Source organism: Culex pipiens, chromosome 1, assembly GCF_016801865.2.
Source record: "Culex pipiens pallens isolate TS chromosome 1, TS_CPP_V2, whole genome shotgun sequence".
Classification (NCBI taxonomy): Eukaryota; Metazoa; Arthropoda; class Insecta; order Diptera; family Culicidae; genus Culex; species Culex pipiens.
In genome coordinates, this window is record NC_068937.1 from 29,995,124 (window position 1) to 30,017,793 (window position 22,670).

Below are 22,670 nucleotides of genomic sequence, written 5' to 3' on the forward strand. Positions count from 1 at the left end.
CGAGTTCGGCGACCCCATTTTAGTAAAATTTGAATGGTTGATTGCCATTAAAATAAAAATATGCATTTTTTCAATAATTCGTCATCGTTTAAAAAATATAAATCACTTTAGAGTAGTTTAAGGGTCATACTAAAGCTCAACAATCAAAAATAAGACAACGCAAAAAAAAAATCGTGATTCGATTATCCGATGTTTCGATTATCCGAAGTGAAATTTTGCCAAGGCCTTCGGATAATCGAGTCTGGACTGTGTAGGATTTTTTTTTTTTATTTCAATTTCAATTCGGTTTTATTGGTGAATAATCAAGATACAATAAGTTCTTTTGAGGTACATTACAGAGTTTTGGAGTTCCTTTCAGCTGTGTGTTACATCATAACAAATTTTCAAATTCAATTCAATTTAAAAAAAAATTAGAATTTTATAAAAAAAAAATAATATAAAATTTTTAGAATTTTATAAAAAAAATAATTTAAAATTTTTAGAATTTTATAAAAAAAATAATTTAAAGTTTTTAGAATTTAAAAATTTCAGAATTTAAAAATCAGAAAGTTTCATAAGTTAGAAATCTAAGAATTTAAAAATTTTAGAATTAAAAAGTTTTAGAATTTAAAATATTTACAAGAACTTACAAAAATTTAAAATTTAAAAAATTTAGAATTTTAAAATTTCAGAACATGAAAATCTCAGAATTTATTAATTTAAGAATTTAAAAATATTAGAATTAAAAAGTTTAGAATTTAAGAATTGTAGAACCTAAAAATTTCAGAATTTAAAAATGTTGGAACTTACAAGCTTTTGAGTTTTAGAATTTAAACTTATTTGAATTTAAGAATTTTGAAATTTAAAAATATTGAGATATGGAAAATTGTACAATTCTAGAATTCTTAATTTAATTTTTTAAATTATTTTTTTTAATTTCAGGATCTTAGAATTTTAAAACTATTGATTTTTAGAAAATTTTATTTCAAGAATTTTAGGATTTTAGAATTATTAATGATTTAGAATTTTAAAATTGATGAAAAAAAAACAGAATTTTAAAATTTTTGATTTGGAAATTTTCAGAGTTTAAAAATTTTGGAACTCGCAAAAATGCAGAATTCAAAAATTTTCGAATTTAAAAATGTAAGATTTTAAAAATTTCAGAATTTAAAAATGTTAGAATTAAGGGTGCACATCATCCAGAGCTTTCGCACCCAGATATTTGTTACAGACATTTTAGTAAACTACGGGAACTATCGATATGATTTTTCATTCATCCCCTAAAGTCTGTCCACAAAGTAATTTACAACAAAGTTTAACTTATTTTACAAACCCGTTGTTGCAGGACAATTTTGGAATAATAAGACAACAACTTCCTTCGTTGCAGTGCATCCTTAAAAAATTTAATAAATTACAAATTTTAAATTTTTAACGTTTTTGAGTTTTAGAATTTGATTCTTTTGAATTTTTGAGTTTAAAAATTTTAAAAATCTAAAATTTTAAGATTTGAAAAATTGTACAATTCCAAAATACTTAACTTCAAAATTTTTATTTTTTTTTATTTCAGGATTTTATAATTTCAAAACTATTGAAATTGAAAAGTTTTGAATTGAAGAATTCAAAGAAGTTTTTGAATTTAAGAATTTTTGAATTTAAGAATTCTAGGATTTAAGATTTTATACAATTTAAAAGTTTATAATTGATTGGTTCTAGATTTTTAAGTATCGTAAGACTTTAGAATTTTAGGATTTTTTGAATTTATGAATTTTGCAAGTTTGACTACAACAAAAAAGTTTTCAAAAAACATACACATTTAGTAAGACCGTCTAATATTTCAAAGTTTATGTCACCATTTAAGGTAACAAAAATAACCCTTGTGTAATGTTTTCAATATTATGTCAAACATAAAATCATCACCTTACTTTTGAAATGAAAAAAAAAACAGACAAATTTCCTCCACAACATCCGAGGACACAGTTTCCTCTCACTGACCGCTGACAACACTCAATTAAAACAAGACCGTCTAATCGCAAAGCCTGTACTGGTTCCTTCTACCTTCTGCACACATACAACAACCTGTGATGCGTACTGCACATATTCGCTTGTTTGTGTGTGTTTGTTTGTTTGTTTGGTGGTAATCGGTGGTAATAAAACAGAATCGACTAAATCAAGAGCCTTTTTTAAAATAATCCTATCACGTATAAAAAATCAGCCTTATTGTTCGCATGCATGTGTGTGTGTGTATAATAACGTGTATGTGAGAAGTTCATCAGGACAGTTTGTATGTGTTGGTAGATTTGTCGATTTTGTGTTTCACAAGGCTAACAAAACGCTAGTCAGGGCTGCAAACTACACCGCAACACGTGCTGTTGTTCTCGTATAAAACTCTCTGGCAATTTTAAACAGGCAGTGTCGGAGTATGTTAATTCAAGTCCTTCTTGTTTTCATCATCTTTTTTCTTGTGGGTGAAACAGAGATTGAGATATTTGGCTATACGATCACGTTTTCCCCTGTTGGTTTGTTTGTTGGTCAATAACTATACACACATATTAGAATCGCGAGTGATCGGGTTGACCCGATCAATAAATTAAACTTAGGAGCTAGAACAAACGGGATACAAAAAAAACTTTTGCAAACTCTCATGTGCATTTTGCAATTATTCGCTAGCTTAGTACTAATTACTAGAGTCCGGTTCATGTGTTCGTATTTAGGTGTTGCTTTTTAACTGTGTAAAGATTATAAATAAGGCGCGCGCCACGCGCACGCACAATTCGTGTGTGTGTGTGTTTGTGTGATGACCAGAGCAGAACAGTTCTCCCCCTTTCGGACTATTGCTAGTATCTCGAACTCAGATATGAGCATGTGTTTGTTTGTTGTTTGGGAATTTGTGTTCATTACCTGCCGGTGAAGATGTTGATCGAGTTGGTCCCGCCACGCTTGCGGATGAGGCGCGCTGATACTGTAAAAAAATGAGAGGATATCGTTAGATGACGTGAGATTCGTTAAAGTTTGAAAAGCATTTTTAGTTCAACTTATTTACATAACGATTTTACAAGTTTTTCCCAGTTTCTCAAAAGTGTTTCATAACAATCTGGATTAGTTGAATTGTAAAAAAAAACTGAACAATTTAGGAACCATCGATAAATCACGTTGTGATTCCACGTGGTTTATGAATGGTCCCTTAAGAAACTTACTTACTTACTTACTTACTTACTTACTTACTTACTTACTTACTTACTTACTTACTTACTTACTTACTTACTTACTTACTTACTTACTTACTTACTTACTTACTTACTTACTTACTTACTTACTTACTTACTTACTTACTTACTTACTTACTTACTTACTTACTTACTTACTTACTTACTTACTTACTTACTTACTTACTTACTTACTTACTTACTTACTTACTTACTTACTTACTTACTTACTTACTTACTTACTTACTTACTTACTTACTTACTTACTTACTTACTTACTTACTTACTTACTTACTTACTTACTTACTTACTTACTTACTTACTTACTTACTTACTTACTTACTTACTTACTTACTTACTTACTCACTTACTCACCACACATAAACAACAAAAATTCAGACGCTCACAAAAAATAATCACCGATTCACAACAAATATTCCCCACTAACTTATAAAGAAAACCATTCTCACACACAAAACCAATCCTACTCACTCATAAAAAAAACAATCTCATTGCTCAAAAAAAGCAGTCTCCCTCTCTCACAAAAAAAAACACAATTAAAAAAAACAATATGGCTTACCAACAAAACACACAATCTCACTCACTCGCAAAATTATTCTCTTTCACTCACAAAAAACAAAACTTATTCACTTAAAACCATCTCACGCACTCACAAAAAAAAAAACAATCTACTCGAACAAAAAAATCTTGCTTACTCAATAAAACAATCTCACTCACTCACAAAAAAAAATCTCACTCTCTCACAAAAAAAAACAATTCTGCTTACCAACAAAAAAAACACAATCTCACTCACTCACAACAAAAAACAATTTTACCTACTTAAAGAAACAATCTCACTCACTCACAAAAAAACAAACTCATTCACTAAACAAACAATCTCACTAACTCAAAGAAAAACAATTTCACTTACTTACAAAAAAACAATCTCACACACTGAAAAGCAATATCACTCTTTCACAAAAATATACAATTTGGCTTGCCAACAAAAAACCATAATCTCACTCACTCACAACACCATTCTCATTCACTAGCAAAAAAAAACAACACTGATTCACTAAAAACAATCTTACTAAATCACAAAAAATCAATCTCACGAACTAAAAAAAAAACAATCTCACTAACTCACAAAAAACAAAAAAAAATTATTTCACTCACTCGCTCACCAAAATAAAACAACTCACCCACAGAATAAAAAATCTTACTAACTCACAAATTAACAACACTCACTCTAAAAAAACAACTTCAATCACTCACAAAAAGCAATCTCAATCTCAGCACTCACAAAAAAACAACATTCACTCACTCACAAAAAAAACATACCTCTATACCTCATAAAAAAATAACATCATTAAATAACTCATTAAAAACATTTTGACTCACTTACAAACAGGGCTGCGGAGTCGGGTCATATTTCAAACGACTCCGACTCCGGCTTTCTCAGATTAGCTGACTCCGACTCCGACTCCGGCTCCGGCTTTGAACAAATGGTTGGCTCCGACTCCGACTCCGACTCCGGCCTACCAACTCTAGCCGACTCCGACTCCGACTCCGACTCCAGCTTTCAACAAATGGTTGGCTCCGACTCCGACTCCGACTCCACATGTTTTTAAATGTTTCAAAAGTTAGTTAACTATTATTAGTTAATTATTTTTAAAACATTTATAAATTGGATTATTTAAATACTCTCTAAGCGTCATGTTTTTCTCAAGAAAAATAAGTTAAGTAAAAGTCAAGTCAAGTAAATAAACGGAAAAAAAGTTTCTAGGTTACAAGTTTTATACGTTATGGAAACAGAAATCAAAAAATATCTTCAGTTTTAGAGGCATTTTGAGAAGAACAGTTTTGAAAGTAAATTTGGATTTACTTGCTTAACCTCAAATTTGAAAATATTTTTTTCAAAGCTAATAAATTTAAACATTAAATTGTTATTTTTGAATGAATAACTAAAAGAAATCTGGCCTTAATGATCTATTGAACATTAAAATTCAATTTGCTCACTTTCAGGCTGACATTTGTAAGAAGCACAGTGACAGGCACCTTGTTTTTTAAATTTTTAGCGAAACTTTTTTTTTTGTTTTTTTGTTAAGACGTACATGGACATCACGCCATGGCTGAAGGAGATTATTATTGCAAATCAATGTATCTAAACAATTTCTTCGTGGAAAAGACGATTAAGATGTCCTTTTCAAATATCTGTGACATGGAAAATATTTTAACCTGGAAATTTTTAATTTATTTTAATTTTAAAATTTTATATACTTTAAAAAGGAGGTGCACGATACTTCCTGAATCTTCAACTAAAACGAAGCTTTATGAATGATTTTGCGCCTCCATCAAAATATATGAAAAAACTTAAAATATAATAAAAAACAAATACCCTCTAGGTCACAAATATTTCATTTTTTTAAGGTACATTGATTTGCAATGATTATCACCTTCCGTCATATTGGCGTAAGACATACAGTATGAGAAAATTCGTACCAGTTGATAATATTTTGAATCTGTGTTTTTTATTTATAATATTTGAAAAATAAATTAAAATCCTACATTTTGTTCTATACGTTTTTGTTAGTTTAAATTATTTTAAATGCAACACTTTGATTTTCTTGTACTCAGTTATAAACAAAATGCGCATGTTGAGTTCCAAGTAAGAGATTGTTATTATCGTTGATTATTTGTTACAAAAGTTAAACTGTCAGTGACTCTTTTTCGATCTGCAAAAACAGTGATTACTATTTATAATCTTTTTATTTACCTCGTAATTTTTTCCTAAAAAATGATTTAACTTAAAACCTCTAAGACATTCGCTATCGGGGTAAAAGATGACTTTGTGTGTACTTTTTTCAGAAATAACTGGATGAAATTTGGTCAAATTTGAATTGAAAGGGAACATAAATATATTCTGACTACACAACCAATATTTTTTATCATTTTATGAATTATGATACTACATACTTGGGTAAGAGGTTATCATTTAGTGATTATAGTGTAATAACACAATTAGAGCTTTTCAATCACAATAAAAAGCTTCAAATACATAATGGCATCTGATAAATCAATTAAAAATAAAAGTTGTTTTGTAAATAAAGCTGTTGTATAGGAAATACTGAACAATAAAAAAAACATATTTTCTTTTGAATTTAAGATAACTCCGGCTCCGACTCCGACTCCGACTCCAGCTGTTCGAGTTTTGACGACTCCGACTCCGACTCCAGGTCCCCAAAAAGACCCGACTCCACCGACTCCGGCTCCGACTCCGACTCCGACTCCACAGCCCTGCTTACAAAAAAAACTTAATACACGCACACATAAACAATAAAAACAACCTCATAACAAAGACAAACTTACTCACTTAATCGAATAGAACTGACTGGGTAACTCACAAGCTTACTAACTTGTCACTCACTCGTTGCCTTACTTAATCACTCCCTTGCTCACTCACTCACTCACATGCTCATTATCTAACTAACTTACTCACTCATTGGACACTCGCACATTAACTCACCCAATTAAAGTTACTCGTTAGGACAACATAATTTAAAAAAAGGATTCGTTCCCCAAACCCTCCACCCACTTCTTGTACTCACTCGAACTATCCTGCGGGCTGAGCGGACGCTCGAGCACCTTCTGAATGACCGCCATCCACTCGTCGCGGTCCTTCTCGCTGTGCGACGACAGATTGTACGTCCGCTCGGGCGTAAACAGCGTAAAACTGAAGCCCTGATCCTTGGCGCCGACCGGAGCCCCTATCCGGATGCTGTACCCGTCCAGCTGGTTCCCCAGGAAGATCTCCCCCTTCGGGTTCGCGTCCAGCGGATCGTCGTGGTACATGAGCTTCCGATCGTCCAGCGTGAACCACCGCCGCTTGTAGCTGTCGGTCGTCCTCGGGCCGGTCTTCAGCAGCCAACCCTCGCGCGCAAAGTCGTGCGTCAGGTAGTCCACCAGATCACTCTCGGAAGCGCTGGGGAACGCAATCTGCAGCCGGTGCAGCTTGGCACACCGGATCGCCATGTACCAGTTGTTGATCTCCTTGGGGTCGTCGTGGTACACGTAGATGTGCCGCGTCGTGCCGTCCTTCATGAACGTCAGCTGCAGCGAGTTCGGGTTGCCGATCTTGGCCGGGGCGTACACCACGTTCAGCTCCGATATTCTCAGGATTGCCTTTGGTTCGCGCTTTTCTTTCACAAAGTACCGCAGCGTGTCGTCCGCCTCGGACAGGACGAACTTGCGCAGCTGGTAGCGGCTGTCCTCCTTGCCGCGCTTCATCAGGAAGCCCTCCATGTGGCCGGAGGTGTACGCCGGGCGCTCGTTCATGCAGAACTCGAGCCGCTCGTACTTGGCGCGGATCCACTGCTCGGTCAGGATTCTGAGGAAAAGAGAGAACGGAAGGAATGAGCGATGAGCGAGTAGGAATAGCAGGATGAGATGCTGCGGAAGGGAATTCATCGATGGCGTCTTGGTTGCTCAAGGCAGGATTTATTTCAGGCGGCCAATTTATGAGATTTCAAAAAAGTGTCCAAGTGGGTAAAGGAGGGACCTAGTCACGAAATATTCTAGCAGAGCTGGGTTTGCCAAAATCCGGCTAGAACGGTAGAACATTAAATGTGCATAAATTTTATGCTAGAAAGCTGTAAGAATATCAAGTTCTGTAAGAACTCTGCTAGAATCCTGCTAGATCAAAATTCATTTGACAGTGTTGCCAGCTTCCGAAAAAATCATGAATTTTCAAAAACCTTGGCAAAGGTTCGGAAAATTATTTTGACTTTTTGCCTTCCTCATGCTCAATAAAGAAAGGCTATAAAATCACTCGAAAAATGAACTTCATTATTATACCTCGTAGACCCACCTTCACGTATTCATATCGACTCAGAATCAAATTCTATGCAAATATCTGTGCATGGGTGGTTGGATGTTGATCAAAATAATTGCACTTGATTAACTTCGATTAAATTCGATCCGTCTTGGAGTCCCATAAAATACCATCTATAAATTGCTAGTTACTATAAATTGCAATGTTTAGTAAAGTAAAAAAGCTATGCTAAAAACGATTCCGGTTAAAGTCCGAAAGATTGTATAAAGGGTGGTTTTTGTAAGAAACCCCGTCATGCTTTACATTTCTAGAAAGGTATTTTAAAGGCCTTTACAACGAGCTCAAAACATTGAAAGTCTGACAACCCTATCAAAAGTAATAAGCACTTAAGCGTCATTTATATACTTTTTTGAGCCCGGATCTCAGATATTTTGATGAAAACTTTGTCCGATCAACCATGCGACCCATCGTTTGATGTGTAATCAAAAGACCTTTCCAAAGAGTCAAAAAGATTAAAATTCTGACAACCCTGTCTGAAGCTATAAGCACCTAAGTGTATTTTGTACACTTTTAAGAGGCCGGATCTTAGATATTTTGATAAAAATAATGTCCGAATCCATCATGCGACCCATCGTTGGATGGGTAATCAAGAGACTTTTCCAACGAACCCAAATTATTGAACATCTGACAACCCTATCAATAGTTCTAAGCACTTATATGTTATTTAAGACTTTTTTGAGGCCGTGTATTCACTTTAAGGGGAGAGTGCAATCAAGTTTGATTTTTATTAACTCAAATTAATTTTGAGATTTTTTTATGTCGATTGAACTAAAATTTTGTGAAGAGTCTATGTTGATCATTTTCATGACCGAGTGGCCACTTGTCCACTCCGGAACCGGTTCCGTCGGATTTCGTGAATCCGGTGCGGTCATTTGGTGGATTGTTTCGATCCCAATCATGTAACATATCAAATGCCCTTTTGAAAACATTTGCAACCAAATCGACAAAAATGTTGACGATTTTCAAATAATTTCCATGTTGTCGAATTCATCAACACAGAGTTACCGGTTTTACTTACAGGATTTCTATCCGTGCAGTTGGACTCGCAATCCAAAGGTCGTCAATTTGAATCCCAGGGTGGATGAAAGCTTAGGTGTAAAAAGAGGTTTGCAATTACTTCAACAATCATGCTAGTTTCAAATAGGAATCTCGGAATCGAGAATGCCAAGGCACAGTGGGATATAATCGGGAAAAGGCGATTACGTCCACAATGCGGCTGGTTTCCCAAGTTCGGCCAAGAAATTTCTTATGTGAAAAAGTCGATTGGTCAAAAATAATTCCTTTCGAAATTTCATGACATTTGATATGCAGCATAATGAGGTTCGGAACAATCCGTCAAATGACCAGACACGGATTCCACGGAATCCGGCGGAACCGGTTCCGGTGAGGCCAAGTGGCCACCTGGTCATGAAAGTGATCAAAAATAATTCCTTTCGAAATTTCATGGCATTTGATATGCAGCATAGTGAGGTTTGGACCAATCCGCCAAATAACCGCACACAGGTTTCACGGAATCCGGCGGAACCGGTTCCGGCGAGGCCAAGTGGCCACCTGGTCATGACAGTGGCCAGAAACATTTCCTTTCAAAATTTTAAAATTGAAAAAATGAGTTCATTTGAGGAAAAAAATGTTTTTTGTTCAAGTCACATTCCCCAAAACTTTATTCAATCTCGTTGGAAAAAAAATCTGGCAGCACTTCCTTTTCAAGCGCTTTGCTGTGTTAAAACGCAAACATTCCAACATAAATGAAATTGATTTTTTTTTTTTACAAAATGGATAGTTCTGTATGTTTTTGGTATACAATGCTATACTTTCTATACATCCAATTGAAGGGAATTGTCTAAACTTAAACCTGTCGGGACCAGTTTTCCCAAAAAATGGTTTTGTTTTCTGCTACACAAAGGGGAACTTGGCAAAAATGTTACGTTCATCAAAAGTTGTTTACAAATTACATATTTCTATGAGCTAGAGATTACCAACAAAGCTCATATTTGCACAAGACATACTCTGAAATGTCCTCTAGGCCCGGTCGGGATTAGTTTTGCGAAAACTTTAAACCTTTTCGAGAAATTTGAATTTTAGTAAAAAGTTCCCGGGTGATGCACTCAAGTACCGTAAACCGGGGTGACTTTGATAGGATTTCAATTTGTTTTTAGAATATTTTCCAACAGGTAAGGTTTTTCTCAAGATTAATATTTTTAAAACATGTACTGGGGTAGACCACACAAAGTCCATGCACTATTTCGGAAAAAAAGTTTTTTCAATAATGTTTAGAAAAATAGTTACGTTAAAAAATCTTAGTTTTAATTCCGGGGTGACTTTGATAGTCATAGTTTTTCTTGTTAAAATCATTTTCAAGATGTTCAAACTTTATTTGTACGCTAAATGTACCATCACTAAAGTAGCTGATATAGTTTTTAAGAAAAAAATCAATGTTTATATTTAGTTAACTAAGTGAATAAGCTTTTTAGCAAAATACATATAAACTTTAGGTAAAATTGTTAAAAAGTCGGAATTTTGCCTGAAATTTGTTAAAACTAGTTTTGTTTATAAAATTATCGATTTATATTGCATTTTCTACTGATTTCGAAGCACGAATCACAAGTTTTCACATTTTACATGAAATTTGTTCTACTGAAATTGCTTATAAATTTGGAGATTTTATTTAATTGTGTTTCAGAAACACATATTATTTATTATTTACAAACTTTTTCAACCTTCTCTTAGTGGAAAATTGTCTAAAGAATCCGAAAATGCATTCTGTTTTCCGATTAAAAATCATGTTCATTGAGAAAATTATGACACTTTGAGAAGTTTAAAATAATGACTTTCATCAACATTTTCTAAACTATAGTTAGCCAACTTTTTAAACTTGTCAAAATTGTATGAAAAGTTCTTCTTGAGGTACTTTGAACACTTCTCTACCACGGTCAGTATGTTTCTAAACCATTCCTTGCGTATTTTAATTGTACTCTTTATTTTGCGGAAAAATCGCAAACCTATCAAAGTCACCCCGGCTATCAAAGTCACCCCGTTTTACGGTACTTTACATGGATTTTGATATCGTCCTAGTTATATTTACAAAAAATTGTTTTTGTTGATCACGGGACCTAGGATAGATCAGAAAATTTTCTTAAGAAGGCATAGAAATATTTATTCCAATATTTTAAAAATATTTTTCTTCGAATGCTCATGGGTAATTCTCTACCAACTCACACGAAATCGAAATTATCGCGATTTTACGAAAAAAAAAGTTTAAAAAAAAGTTACTTTTTTTGTTTCTCTTTATTTTGTCGTCCGTTTCTGTCGCGGGTGACCATGAACGGCCATGATTAACGACGACCAACTTTTTCAAAACTTTTTTTTCGTAACATCGCGATAACTCGTGATGTTTACAACATTGTAGAACATTGTTACACTCTAAAAAATAACCCTGCAAAGTTAGAAAAAAACACGAAATTTTAAAAGGAAAAAAATGTTCTATGTTCTATATTCCAAATTTACAGTAGAGTAATGGAAAATTCGAGCTAAACATTTCATTAGGGCACAAAACCAAAAACCGCCATTCGAGAAAATCGCTTGCAAAAAGTGAGCAACTTGTTTCAATTCCTATTTAAAAAAGAAGCTTGACTGATGGCATTTTAACTGACGATTCGATAAATTACATCATTATCCTGAACTCTGCTTTAATGCTTCTTAATTTTTGTTGATTTTCGCAATAAAAATCATAATTTTAAAAAATCTCGTTATTAGGCCCTTTTAGCTTTCCAACTACTGATCATAATGGACCCTTTCTAAATGCAATTTCGAAGAGAATTAAAAGGGCACTAAAGCGCTGTCGCCGGATTGATGTTTTGAATGATGTTTATGGGCCCTTTTGTATAGTTAGAAATAATGAGGGATTCAGTGGAAATTTTGATAATTTGTGAAGTTTTGCGATTGAATGGTGTAGATAAGGTATGTAAAACATAAAAATTCTTCAAAAGAGTACTGAACAGCAGCCGCGGGACCGTATTAAATATTGTATTTCAACGAAGTTTTTTCTTCAGAAATGCTTGGAGAAAAGTAAACCAAACAAGTTCCACAACTACTAAAAACTAACGAAAAACAAGAGGGCACATATTACTTTTTTTTTTTGGTTTTGGAGTGAAAATTGTTATGTGCCCTTTTGTGTTTTTGATTTTTTCAATGGTAAATTGTTTGCTATCAATCTTATTCTTGGAGGGCATTTAGGGAGTGTACTAATGAATGGAATAGTGGAATAATCCCGAATGTTTACGTTTTGGTTTTGTGCCCTAATGAAATGTGTTCGCGCGTTGGTAATTTTCGGTTTTCGGACACTACACATAAACTCGCAATTTTACAAATTAAAATACGGTTTATTCACGCGAACTAAAACACTTAACGTTTATTAAAACGCGAGGGTCACTTGGTGACGGTTTATTCTCGACTGTGAAGTCCTAAAGTAAAACTACTTTGGCTGACCGGCAAAGAACTCTTTCTCGCGATGTCCAGCAGAGCTGCGACACTCGCGGAGCTGGATTCTGCACTTGGGGAAAAGATCACAACTGATCTCCGATGCGAGAAGGTACAGCTAGGGCAAGGGGAATAAGGGTTCAAAGGGATTACAAACTTATCACCTAACTCGCTTCAACAAAATGTTTGGCTCGAATTAGCAGAGTTTTTAAAACTTTTTTAAGTGTTAAGTTTTTTTTTTTTTTTTGATGAAAAATACGTTTTTTTCAGAATTCTGAGTACGCCATCAAATCGGGCGTCTAATTTTACATAAAAGTTCCTTTGACACCAAATTTCTATATCATCACCGTTTCAAGCTGCAAATGATTGAAAAACACCTCATTTTTCGCATGTTCAAAAATAGGGAGGGTCGTACCGCCCCTCCGTCACGAGATATCAAAAAACGTACCGTAATCTGGGGTGAATCGGGACTACAGTCTGAATAGGGACAGCAGTTTTTATAGCACTTAAAGCTTTTAAATTTGGAAATGGATGCACACATTTTGTTGGTCTGAGTCTGTTCTAACCGAAACCAACCAGAAAAATCAAAATATTGTGCTCCAACATGGTTAAAACTGCTGTCCAAATTCGCCCCATGTGTCCCGATTGACCCCAGTTTACGGTACCTTGGATTCGTGATCAGGTACAAAAGTTACCCCTTAGGACAAAGTTTCACGCAAATCGAAGAGGGGTCGGCAACTGCTGTATGAGTTGGCGGAAAATTAACCTTATATACAGCAATTCCATTTGAAAAGAGCCTAATCCGAAAAAAGTTCTCTGATCGGGCTCGGGGAAGTTTCTCTGGGGGTTCCTTGTCCAAAACAATTAGACCTGTATATTTTTGTTTGGTCTTTAGGGTGAACCTACGTTGTGCTAGGGTGGTTCGAAAAATGGCAATTTTTGTAATTTTTCGCAAAAAAAAACATAACTCCGCGCCATTTCATCCAATTTTAGCTGTCTTAGACGCAAAAGACGTGGCGTTTTGACCGTGTTTGGACCAAAGAGTCTATGTCTGAAAATATTTTTATATGATTCTTCGGAAAATTTCACATAATTTATAAAATAATTGCGATGTCGAGCTGTACGTTTCCGAGATATGATTTTTTCAAAATAAAAACTGAGTTTTTGACACGCCACACGAAAAAACAGGAAATTGACAAATTCGGCAAAAATTAGCTTTTTTCACTAAAACTGTGATAACACCAAAATTTCAGCGATGACCTATACATTAGAGTGTAACAAAAATGACTTTTTGGCGGGCATTCAGGGGTTTGTTCCGGTGGGCATACTGAGCCTAAATCCCAAATATGAGCTTGATTGGACGTAACAGGAGCTGGCGCTCCGCCCTTCAATTTTAAATGGGATTTAACCCGTAAAAAAAGATTTATTCAAAAATGTCACTTATTAAAAACATCACTGGCGTGTAGGCCAAATCCTTGCGCATCTTTTGGGATATATAACATTGAAGTTTGGAGCACCCTGGAGCTCGGTACAGACCTTCTAAGTTTGGTCTTTTTTGGAAAAATCGGCCCCGGCAAAAAAGATATGCGTCGCACCTCGCGACGCCTGAGACGCCATTTGATTTTGCTGGGGCCGATTTTTCGAAAAAAGACCAAACTTTGAAGGTCTGTACCGAGCTCCAGGGTGCTCCAAACTTCAATGTTATATATACCAAAAGAAGCGCAAGGATCTGGCCTACACGCCAGTGATGTTTTTGATAAACGCATTGGTGGCCAAAATGCCTCAAAAAGTGACATTTTTGAAAAAAACTTTTTTTACGGGTTAAATCCCATTTAAAATTGAAGGGCGGAGCGCCAGCTCCTGTTACGTCCAATCAAGCTCATATTTGAGATTTAGGCTCAGTATGCCCACCGGAACAAACCCCTGAATGCCCGCCAAAAAGTAATTTTTGTTACATCCTAATGTATAGATCATCGCTGAAATTTTGAAGTTATCGCAGTTTTAGTGAAAAGAGCAGTTTTTTATTTTTTTTTTTTTTCGTCATTTTCCTGTTTTGTGTCGCGCCGAAAAACTCAGTTTTGTTTTTGAAAAAAACATATCTCGGAAACGTACGGTTCGACATCCCCATTTTTTTTAAATATTATGTGAAACTTTCGAGGAATCCGATAGAAATATTTTACGGCATAGGCTCTTTGGCCCAGACACGGTCAAAACGCCATTTTAAGTTTTCATACGACTTTTTCAAATGTTAAGCTAGATTTTAGAAATTTCGTGCTATATTTCCCAAATAGCCAAACTCCTCACCTTTATTTTGCGGACAGCGGATGTAATGGCGCGGAGATATGATTTTTTTAAAAGATGGTTTTTGCGAAAAATTACGAAAATAGCCATTTTTTGAACCACCCTAGCACGATGTAGGTACCCCTGATGGTCAAACAAAAAAATACGGGTCAAATTATTTTGGTCAAGGAATCCAAAGAAAAAATTTAGGCCCGATCGGAGAACTTTTTTTCGGTTTAGGCTCTTTTCAAATGGAATTACTGACATGGAAAATTTACACATTGCAAATTCCACACGTGCACGATATTGAAATTTAGGTGAAGATTGCAAATCAATGGAGTACCCGCCGTCGAGGAGTTTTTGACAGTAAGCTCCTTAAGAAATACATTGCAATTTTAAAATATAGTTAAAACATTATACAATCACGAAAAATGGCAACACTGCCAAATGAACTTTGACTGATTCGGATATTAGTGGGGAAAAACCAGACTGGTGGCAAGCTTGTCAAAAAGTGAACCTCACTTTTGACAGTCCATATAGGGTGAATGCTCCATAAACTGGTTGCACAAAATAGGGTATACAGGCCATTTATAAGTAAATTTGAAAATAAGTTTATTTAATATTTAGGTTTGTAATTTGAAATTGTTATTTATTGTCTAGTTAATTTTTTTTGTTAAGACCGAGCCATGCGGTAAGGCTTCCGCCTCGCAAATGGGAGTTCAGAACCCGGTGCGGACCAACATAGCTGGTGATCGTTTTCCTTCTGGATACGATTTCTAAGTAAAGGAAAGGTAGTTTATCGTCACAAGCTGTACATTATCTTCTTGGAATATTGACATTTAATCTCATTTTACACTAAAATATGTTTATAAAGTTAGCATTAAAAAATGTGAACGATTGATTTCGTCCTCAAAAGGCTGGATAATATTTTATTTTTTCTAGTTATTTATTTTTCGACAAAACATATTTAAAATTATTCATCAAAAACACAATTTGAAATATTTTTTCACAAAAAAAAACTTTTTTTCAATTGCACATTTGCTGGCTCTTTTACCCTATATTTAGCGTCAGAGGGGTAAAGCGACCAAATAGCGGGGTCCACGGTCCAACCAATGTGAGTATCGCGGCCCATACATACAATTTGACAATCTTGCCATCAGGCTGGGAAAAACTCCATAACACGGGGTGACATTGGTAGCATTTGCCATCGTTGGAAATAGTAAACTAGCTACAACTTACTGCGGATCATTCTCACGCGGGCGCCGGTAGCAGGCCGGAACGCGCTGCTCGTACTTGAGCTTCGACGCCTTATTTCCGACCTCGATCATCCGCTCCAGCTGGCTGTCTTCCCATTTGTCCAGCTTCAGGTGCTTCACCTTGGAAATGTGGGCGCCCATATTCCGGTGGACGGCGCAGCATCGCGTGCACAGAAATATTCCAATATTGTACGAGGCCCACTCGGGATCTGAAAGTGGAGAGTAAAGAGAGGAAAACCAAAGAGTTAGATAGTGGGTAATGGTCCAACACGGATACCGGTGATTAACGCTAATAGATTCCCCATCTTTTTCCTTACTTTGCCCTCCCCCTGATCCAATCTAAAATGGAAATGTTTCTTTGAATTTCAAGCCAGCAAGTCCGAAGCGGACATGATGATGAATCAACGCCCGGATCATCATCAGCATAACCCTTTACCCTTCCAAGTTATTCTTTCTGCGGGCGATAACAGAACCAAACTGACCAACAAAAAACGAACCTGCTGCTGCTGATGGGCTGGGGTTCGCTGGCCCATTTGTGACGTCAATACGCAGTGATCCACACCGTGTTCGTTCATATTGGTAAATTACATTTGTTTTAACCTTACTTTTAAAGGGTGTATTCAAAAAGAAAACTCACAGCACTCATTTGTTTTGAGTCACTGTAAACCCAGATCGAAAGTCCGTAAACCCACGATGTTTTGTAAGGCAGCGATGTTTTTCGAAAATTTCGATGAACTGTATGCTACGCGTTAGAGTGAAAGAGAAAGCATATGCTTTTGATTTTCATCGAAGTTTCGCTAAGCATGCTATTTCGCTCGTTCACGATTGGAAAATTCGGAAGAACTGTCAAACTGCCAAACAAGAAACAACGATTTTTTCTTGGACAAGTTTTTTTAAGTCACGTGGTGTTGGATTTTTTTTTATAATTCTAGTTTTACGGTGAGTTAATCCTGCGAAGTTTTTTTTTTAGTTTGTTTATTTAAAGTCCTTCTGTTTCATGCCATACCAATCTGCTGTTGAAGGAACAAGTCCGTCCCAGCATCATCGACCGGACCAGCCGGCAAGTTGTGACTCCCGGGTGGACACGAAACCTGCAACGGTTCCCGTTCCGGCAGCTGCCATCAGTGAGTATGCCGGTGGAAGAATCTGCCGGATGCAAAATGTTCCGGAGTGGTCAACCTGCTGAGAACGGCACAGATTCGTTTTCGGCGGTCAGTTGTTCGCCAAAAGTTATCCCCGAAAAGTGACCGGCATCTTCGACGCGTGAGAAATGCCACGATCCTGGAGCTGGCTTCACTGTAAAGCGGTGGTCGATTGAATCTCGTCCTCACCGGCTCCAAGATTGATAACGGGACCACCACCTCCACTTCGGAAGTGGCACAGCGCAGGAATAATCGATGGCAGCGGAATTGGTGATGTTGAAGGAAATCAACCGATGACTGCTTGGCCGTGTGGGGCAAGTTCGAGGGGTTTGGTGCAACGAGCTTAATGAACTTGAATCCGTCCACGAAGATGAATCTGCTGCAGGAATTCCAACACCTGGTGCTGTTCAAATTGCTGGTGGTCAACCGGAACGAGGACCAGTTCAGGGTATCGTGGTCACGAACTGGTGAGTTTGTTTTTGGAGCAAAACTTTTTTTTTTGTAATACTTTATTTTCTCATTAAATAGCCTGGTCGAATGATGACTTAACAGGGCGACGGAATGACGATTCCGGCCATTCTGCAACAGCAAAGAAAAAATATTCCAACCCCGGCCTCCCGTTTTCTGGTGAGTTAACTGTTTGGCTTCAGATTGAATTGAGTTCAAATTTCTAATTATCCTTTTCCAGAGTGTGAGCGCGAATTACTTTTATACAAAGTACCCTGCAAAGTAGTCCATCATAAAGTGCAACGTGGGCGGGGTCCGTCAAAGCTGCTGGGTGGTCCAAGCGAGGTTTTATGAACGCCGCGGCGTCGTGCTTCGCAGAATATCTCCGTTACAGACATTTCCCCAGGAAAGACCGACAGCAGTATCCGGCCACACCGAAAGCAATGGAGGAACCAGTAACTACTGGAACAGTTCCTGCTGACTGGTTGGCACCACGGTGGTGCCGAGACTTGCGATTAACGTGGGACTTCTGGGAGCGCGCAGATAGACCACCTCGGAGGTGGCGTAGGTGCAGTCGGTGGCAATGGAATCAGTGCCACTGAATGACAGGTAGAACATTGATATTCGAATATTTCAACCCAAGCTAATATTTCCCTCTTCCAGCTAAATAGTTTCGGGTGGTTCGGAAGCTGTTCAAATCGCTGGTTTTCAACCGAAACGCGTTGTTAAAACCGCCTGTACGAACGGACCAAACAGCAACCAAGCGGGCCAAGGCCACCAACAGCAGCAAGTCCCGTTACCGCCGCAATTCCGAGCGCTGATGCCGATGATCCGTTTATGTATCGGGGTATCCGGAGGCGCAGGTGAAAATTCCCGATCCCTTCAGCCAACGCGAGAACGATGAACCGAGACAATCGTGGAATACGAAACAACAGTGGCGGAGGCGGATACAATAGTATGCTATCGAGCTTCTTCTCGAGCGGCAGCGCCGGCGGTACGAATCATCATCTCATGGATCAAAGTATTCGCCAACGCAATCGGGTGATGGTTATCTCGACTCGTACCGAGTATGCGATCACAGCCCTCGCGGACAAACGCAACCTCTAAGGTTAGCCAACTAGCAGCAGCGATACCAGCACCGGAATCACGACGGTAACCGGCGGGACTCTTCGTCAGTGGCGGCTCCGTTCATGGAGCCGGAGATTGTCGTTCAGCAGTCTATAATCCAGGACGAGGAGCTGCAGCAACGTTTTCACCACCAGGAAGAGGACGAGCGCATGGCTTGCAGTCGCGATGTGGAACCCGAGCAGGACCGAGTGACGGCAAGAGAGTGAATCCGCCGTTCATCAACCGATGCCGCCCTCGCAACGGAATGGCTACGTCCCATCCAAGGACCATCTCAAGTTGCTTCGCACGGAAGACCAGCGAAGGGAGATGGATCCCAAGCAGGCCGCAGCCAGGAAGCTACAGGAACTGGAGCAGTAGCTGAAAAGTAAGAAGGTTGAAGGCAAAATCCTTCCGGAAATAATCTCCAGGGAAGTCAACCGCGGGGTAGATGGTTACGGTAGTCGGGATCAGACCAATAATCGTAGCGCTCCAGATGGTGCACCGGCCCAGTATTAGAAGCAAGGTGAAGGCAAGAGCTTTCCGTTTGTGCAGCAGTACGATCCGCAGTTTATCCACACCCAGGAAAGCTACGGCAAGGGTCAACCGGCGGGTCAGAAGTGCCGTTGAATGGATCATGGCGATCGTAACCGCAGTGTCATGGTCCTCGGGAGATCATCAAGTGTCGCAATGACACCGAGGAGGACAATTGTTTCAGCAGCCGTGACCGGAAGTCCTATGGCAAGATGAACAGCGGTGATGACCGTACCACGTCGCAGTTGAATCGACAAATCCCGGACAAGCTGGAGTCGTCGATGATGGAAGAGCAGAAGCCCAGCGAACCCGTTTGGCTGATGTCGGAGCCTTTGTAGAATTCGGTAGAAGCTGCGGAGGAACGAGCAAGTCAATTGAGCCTCCTTGGAAGCGATGACGGATAAAAATAACGCTTCCGAATTGGATTTTGGCGAACACGACAACGACAGTTTGTCTGCGGACCGTACGGGTGTACTCGATTGAGCTCATTTATAACTACAGGGTGGTTAAATCTTCGCGATTTTCGCGATTTTCGCGAATTTCGCGGATTTCGCGGAAATCTAAATTGCTCTCACCGAGCAGGATTTAGATAAATTTGCGTTCTTCCTTCTGGAAATACTAAATTTAGACAAACATTTTCACTAGCCATCGAAATCTACGTTGTATTCTTGAAGATAGACCCACAGGTACATTCAACAGAAATCCGCGAAATCCGCGCCGCGAAAATCGCGAAATCCGCGAAGATTTTTAACCACCCTGTAACTATTTAAACTGGCAGTTCAGTTTAAGAAGCACGGGACCTTCAATCCCCCTCGGTCACTTCCAAGCTCGCGGAAGTCCCCCCCCTGAATCTTGCCAAAAGCTGCCGTTTGAGCAGGTGTCCAGGTTTTCAACGACCGCAAAAGTTAATGTCCCGAGCAGCCACACGATTCACGAATCCCGGAAGAATCTCCGGAACCGTGTTCCTAGGATTTTTCCCCCCTCAAAAGTGGCCAGTACTAGTTCAAAATGCGGTCCACGTTCCTAAAAAATCTCACTCCAGCCGCAATCCGGAATTGTCACGTGTGACGGTTACGAGGCCAAGGAACGTCTCAAGTTGCGTCGCGAGAACCAGCGAGAAAGATAAAACGTGACCAGGAAGCTTCAGGAGCAGGACGATCGCTTCTGCAGCAATAGCCGGGTGTCGGCCAACAATTTCAGAATCGCCCTAGCACGCCCAAATATAAATCAAGCGGAACCGGTCCACGTTTCTAGAACTTTACCTCAACTGCTATCCGGAAATGCCTCTCGGGACGGCCATGATCTTGAAGTTGACGACGAAGGCAACGCTGCACAAAACTAACCCTGTCCTCGGAACAACGTTCGGTACGACGAACGCGTCCGGGTCCAGATCAATCGAATCCGGTGCACGATCCTGGGCTATTGCTTTCAAACTACGGTAATTTATTCGTAACCTTTTCTTGATCCAGTTCACTAATTGTTTATTATTATTTTTCTAAAAGGTTCATGTAATCCGGAGTTGCCAATGGACTTTGAGGTTCCCTCGGAAAGAGGCAGCACGGAACAGGCTCGATGGATGGTCACCAACCTGGAAGTGCCCTTGGAACGACACTGAACGAAATGGCTCGACGGTCGCCAACCTGAAAGTTCCCCAACGCTGCTCGGAACAGGCTCGCCGGACGGTCAATACAACCTCCAAGGTTGGCCAACCAGCAGCAGCGAGACCAGCACTGGGATCACGACGATAATCGGCGGGACTCTTCGTCGTCGGCGGCTCCCTTCATGGAGCCGGAGATAGTCGTTCAGCGGAGTCAACCAGAAGCTATTTTTCAGACGACGAGTCGGAACCGAGCCCGTCGAAGGATATGCCGGGGCCAACAACAGCAACAACTTCACCAGCAGGAAGAGGACAAAGGCATGGTTTGAAGTCGCGAAGTGGAACCCGAGCAGGACCGAGTGGAGCAGGAGCAACGATATCGTCCGGAACTGGTACGCGGGACGTCCCTGACAATGCCAGCGATGTTGGAACGACGACGCCTGGAACAAGCCCGAAGACAGCCCATAAGTGCCTTAGGAGCAACGAGTGTCCAGGTCCTGAGCAAATGGAACTTTCCAGGAACTCGCCCTCCCCTCAAGCGCATTCCGGAAATGTCACGCCGGAAGGCCACGTCCCTACAGATGCCTTTTGTACGACGCACCACGGAACAGGATGAACAGGAAAGACGGACTGCTGTCGCGATGCAAGTGCCCTTGGAGCGGTTGCTGAACGAATGCGTTCAACTCCAATTCAACCGGAGCAGGTTCCCCTCGTGTAGATCATTCCTTTGAACCCGTTTCTGCCGGGAACTCGTCCCAATGTCGGTGATGCGGAGGAGCTAAACTAATTGCAGCAAAATAAATGAATTCTTGAGTTTTTTTTGATAAGGTCCTATAAACAAATGTAAACATTGAGTGTATCCCGCTTACTCCGATGGACTTTGACATAAGGTGTGAAAGGGATACACTCAATGTTTACATTTGTTTATAGGACCTTATCAAAAAAAACTCAAGAATTCAAACCTGAAAATAACTGTTTTAATCAAAACAAACCCAATGACAGATGACAGAAAAAGAAGAAGAAGAGCACAAAAAAGGGGTTGATGCGCGTTCGATGTTCCACCCTTACGTCGTTCTTACATCGCCCCCACACGTAGGCCTCTTGCGATGTTCGAACAACCTTGACAGGTTGACGTTTCGGGTGCAAAATACCTTGATTCGGGTCTGATGCGTGTCTCAAAATCAGACCCGCATCGGCCCCTGTAGGTCTGATCGTCGTTCTTACGATCAGACCCGATCGGCCCCGTATTTCTTACTGGGAAACTGCTATAAAGGTCAATGTGTAGTATTGTTCTTCTGGCAACTCTGTAATGAAAAAAAACTAATGGTGTAAATTTACATGTTGTTGATGTAATTTTACTTTCTTTTTATTGGACAATCAACAAACTTTTTTTTTTCACAGAAAATCTTTCTGATATTTTACCATAAACAACTGAAAGTCTTAATAATTGTTTTGATGATAAAATGTAATCAACGCAAAAATCACCACAATTTCAACAAACAAACAACTCATGCATCATCACGTTGGACTGAATCACTGAATGGTCCATGTTTGTGTAAGAATAATGAAAAATAAAAGACGACGGCAAGCAAGCAAGCAGCGAGCGAGAGAGGTTAATGGACTCCAGAATTTAGAATTATTTTTGTTGTTGTCTTTTTTGTTACCATCTTTCTTCGCACACTTTGGCCGCGTTCTTCTTGCGTGTTGTTTGTTATTGGTTGACTGTTCGCGGTTGGTTGGCGTGTTTATGATGGATATGTT

General features: G+C 38.8%; 1 protein-coding gene across 1 annotated transcript in view; it reads right to left on the minus strand.

The window, feature by feature from the left end:
• LOC120431518 (arf-GAP with dual PH domain-containing protein 1-like) overlaps positions 1–22,670 on the minus strand; it is a 32,600-nt gene that overhangs the window by 1,470 nt on the left and 8,460 nt on the right. Inside the window, exons 2-4 of the mRNA XM_039596614.2 lie at positions 16,069–16,294; positions 6,791–7,569; positions 2,878–2,938 (exon numbers count right to left, since the gene is read on the minus strand). Of these exons, the coding sequence (XP_039452548.2) occupies positions 2,878–2,938; positions 6,791–7,569; positions 16,069–16,294 (1,066 nt within the window). The remainder of the gene's footprint in view (positions 1–2,877; positions 2,939–6,790; positions 7,570–16,068; positions 16,295–22,670) is intronic.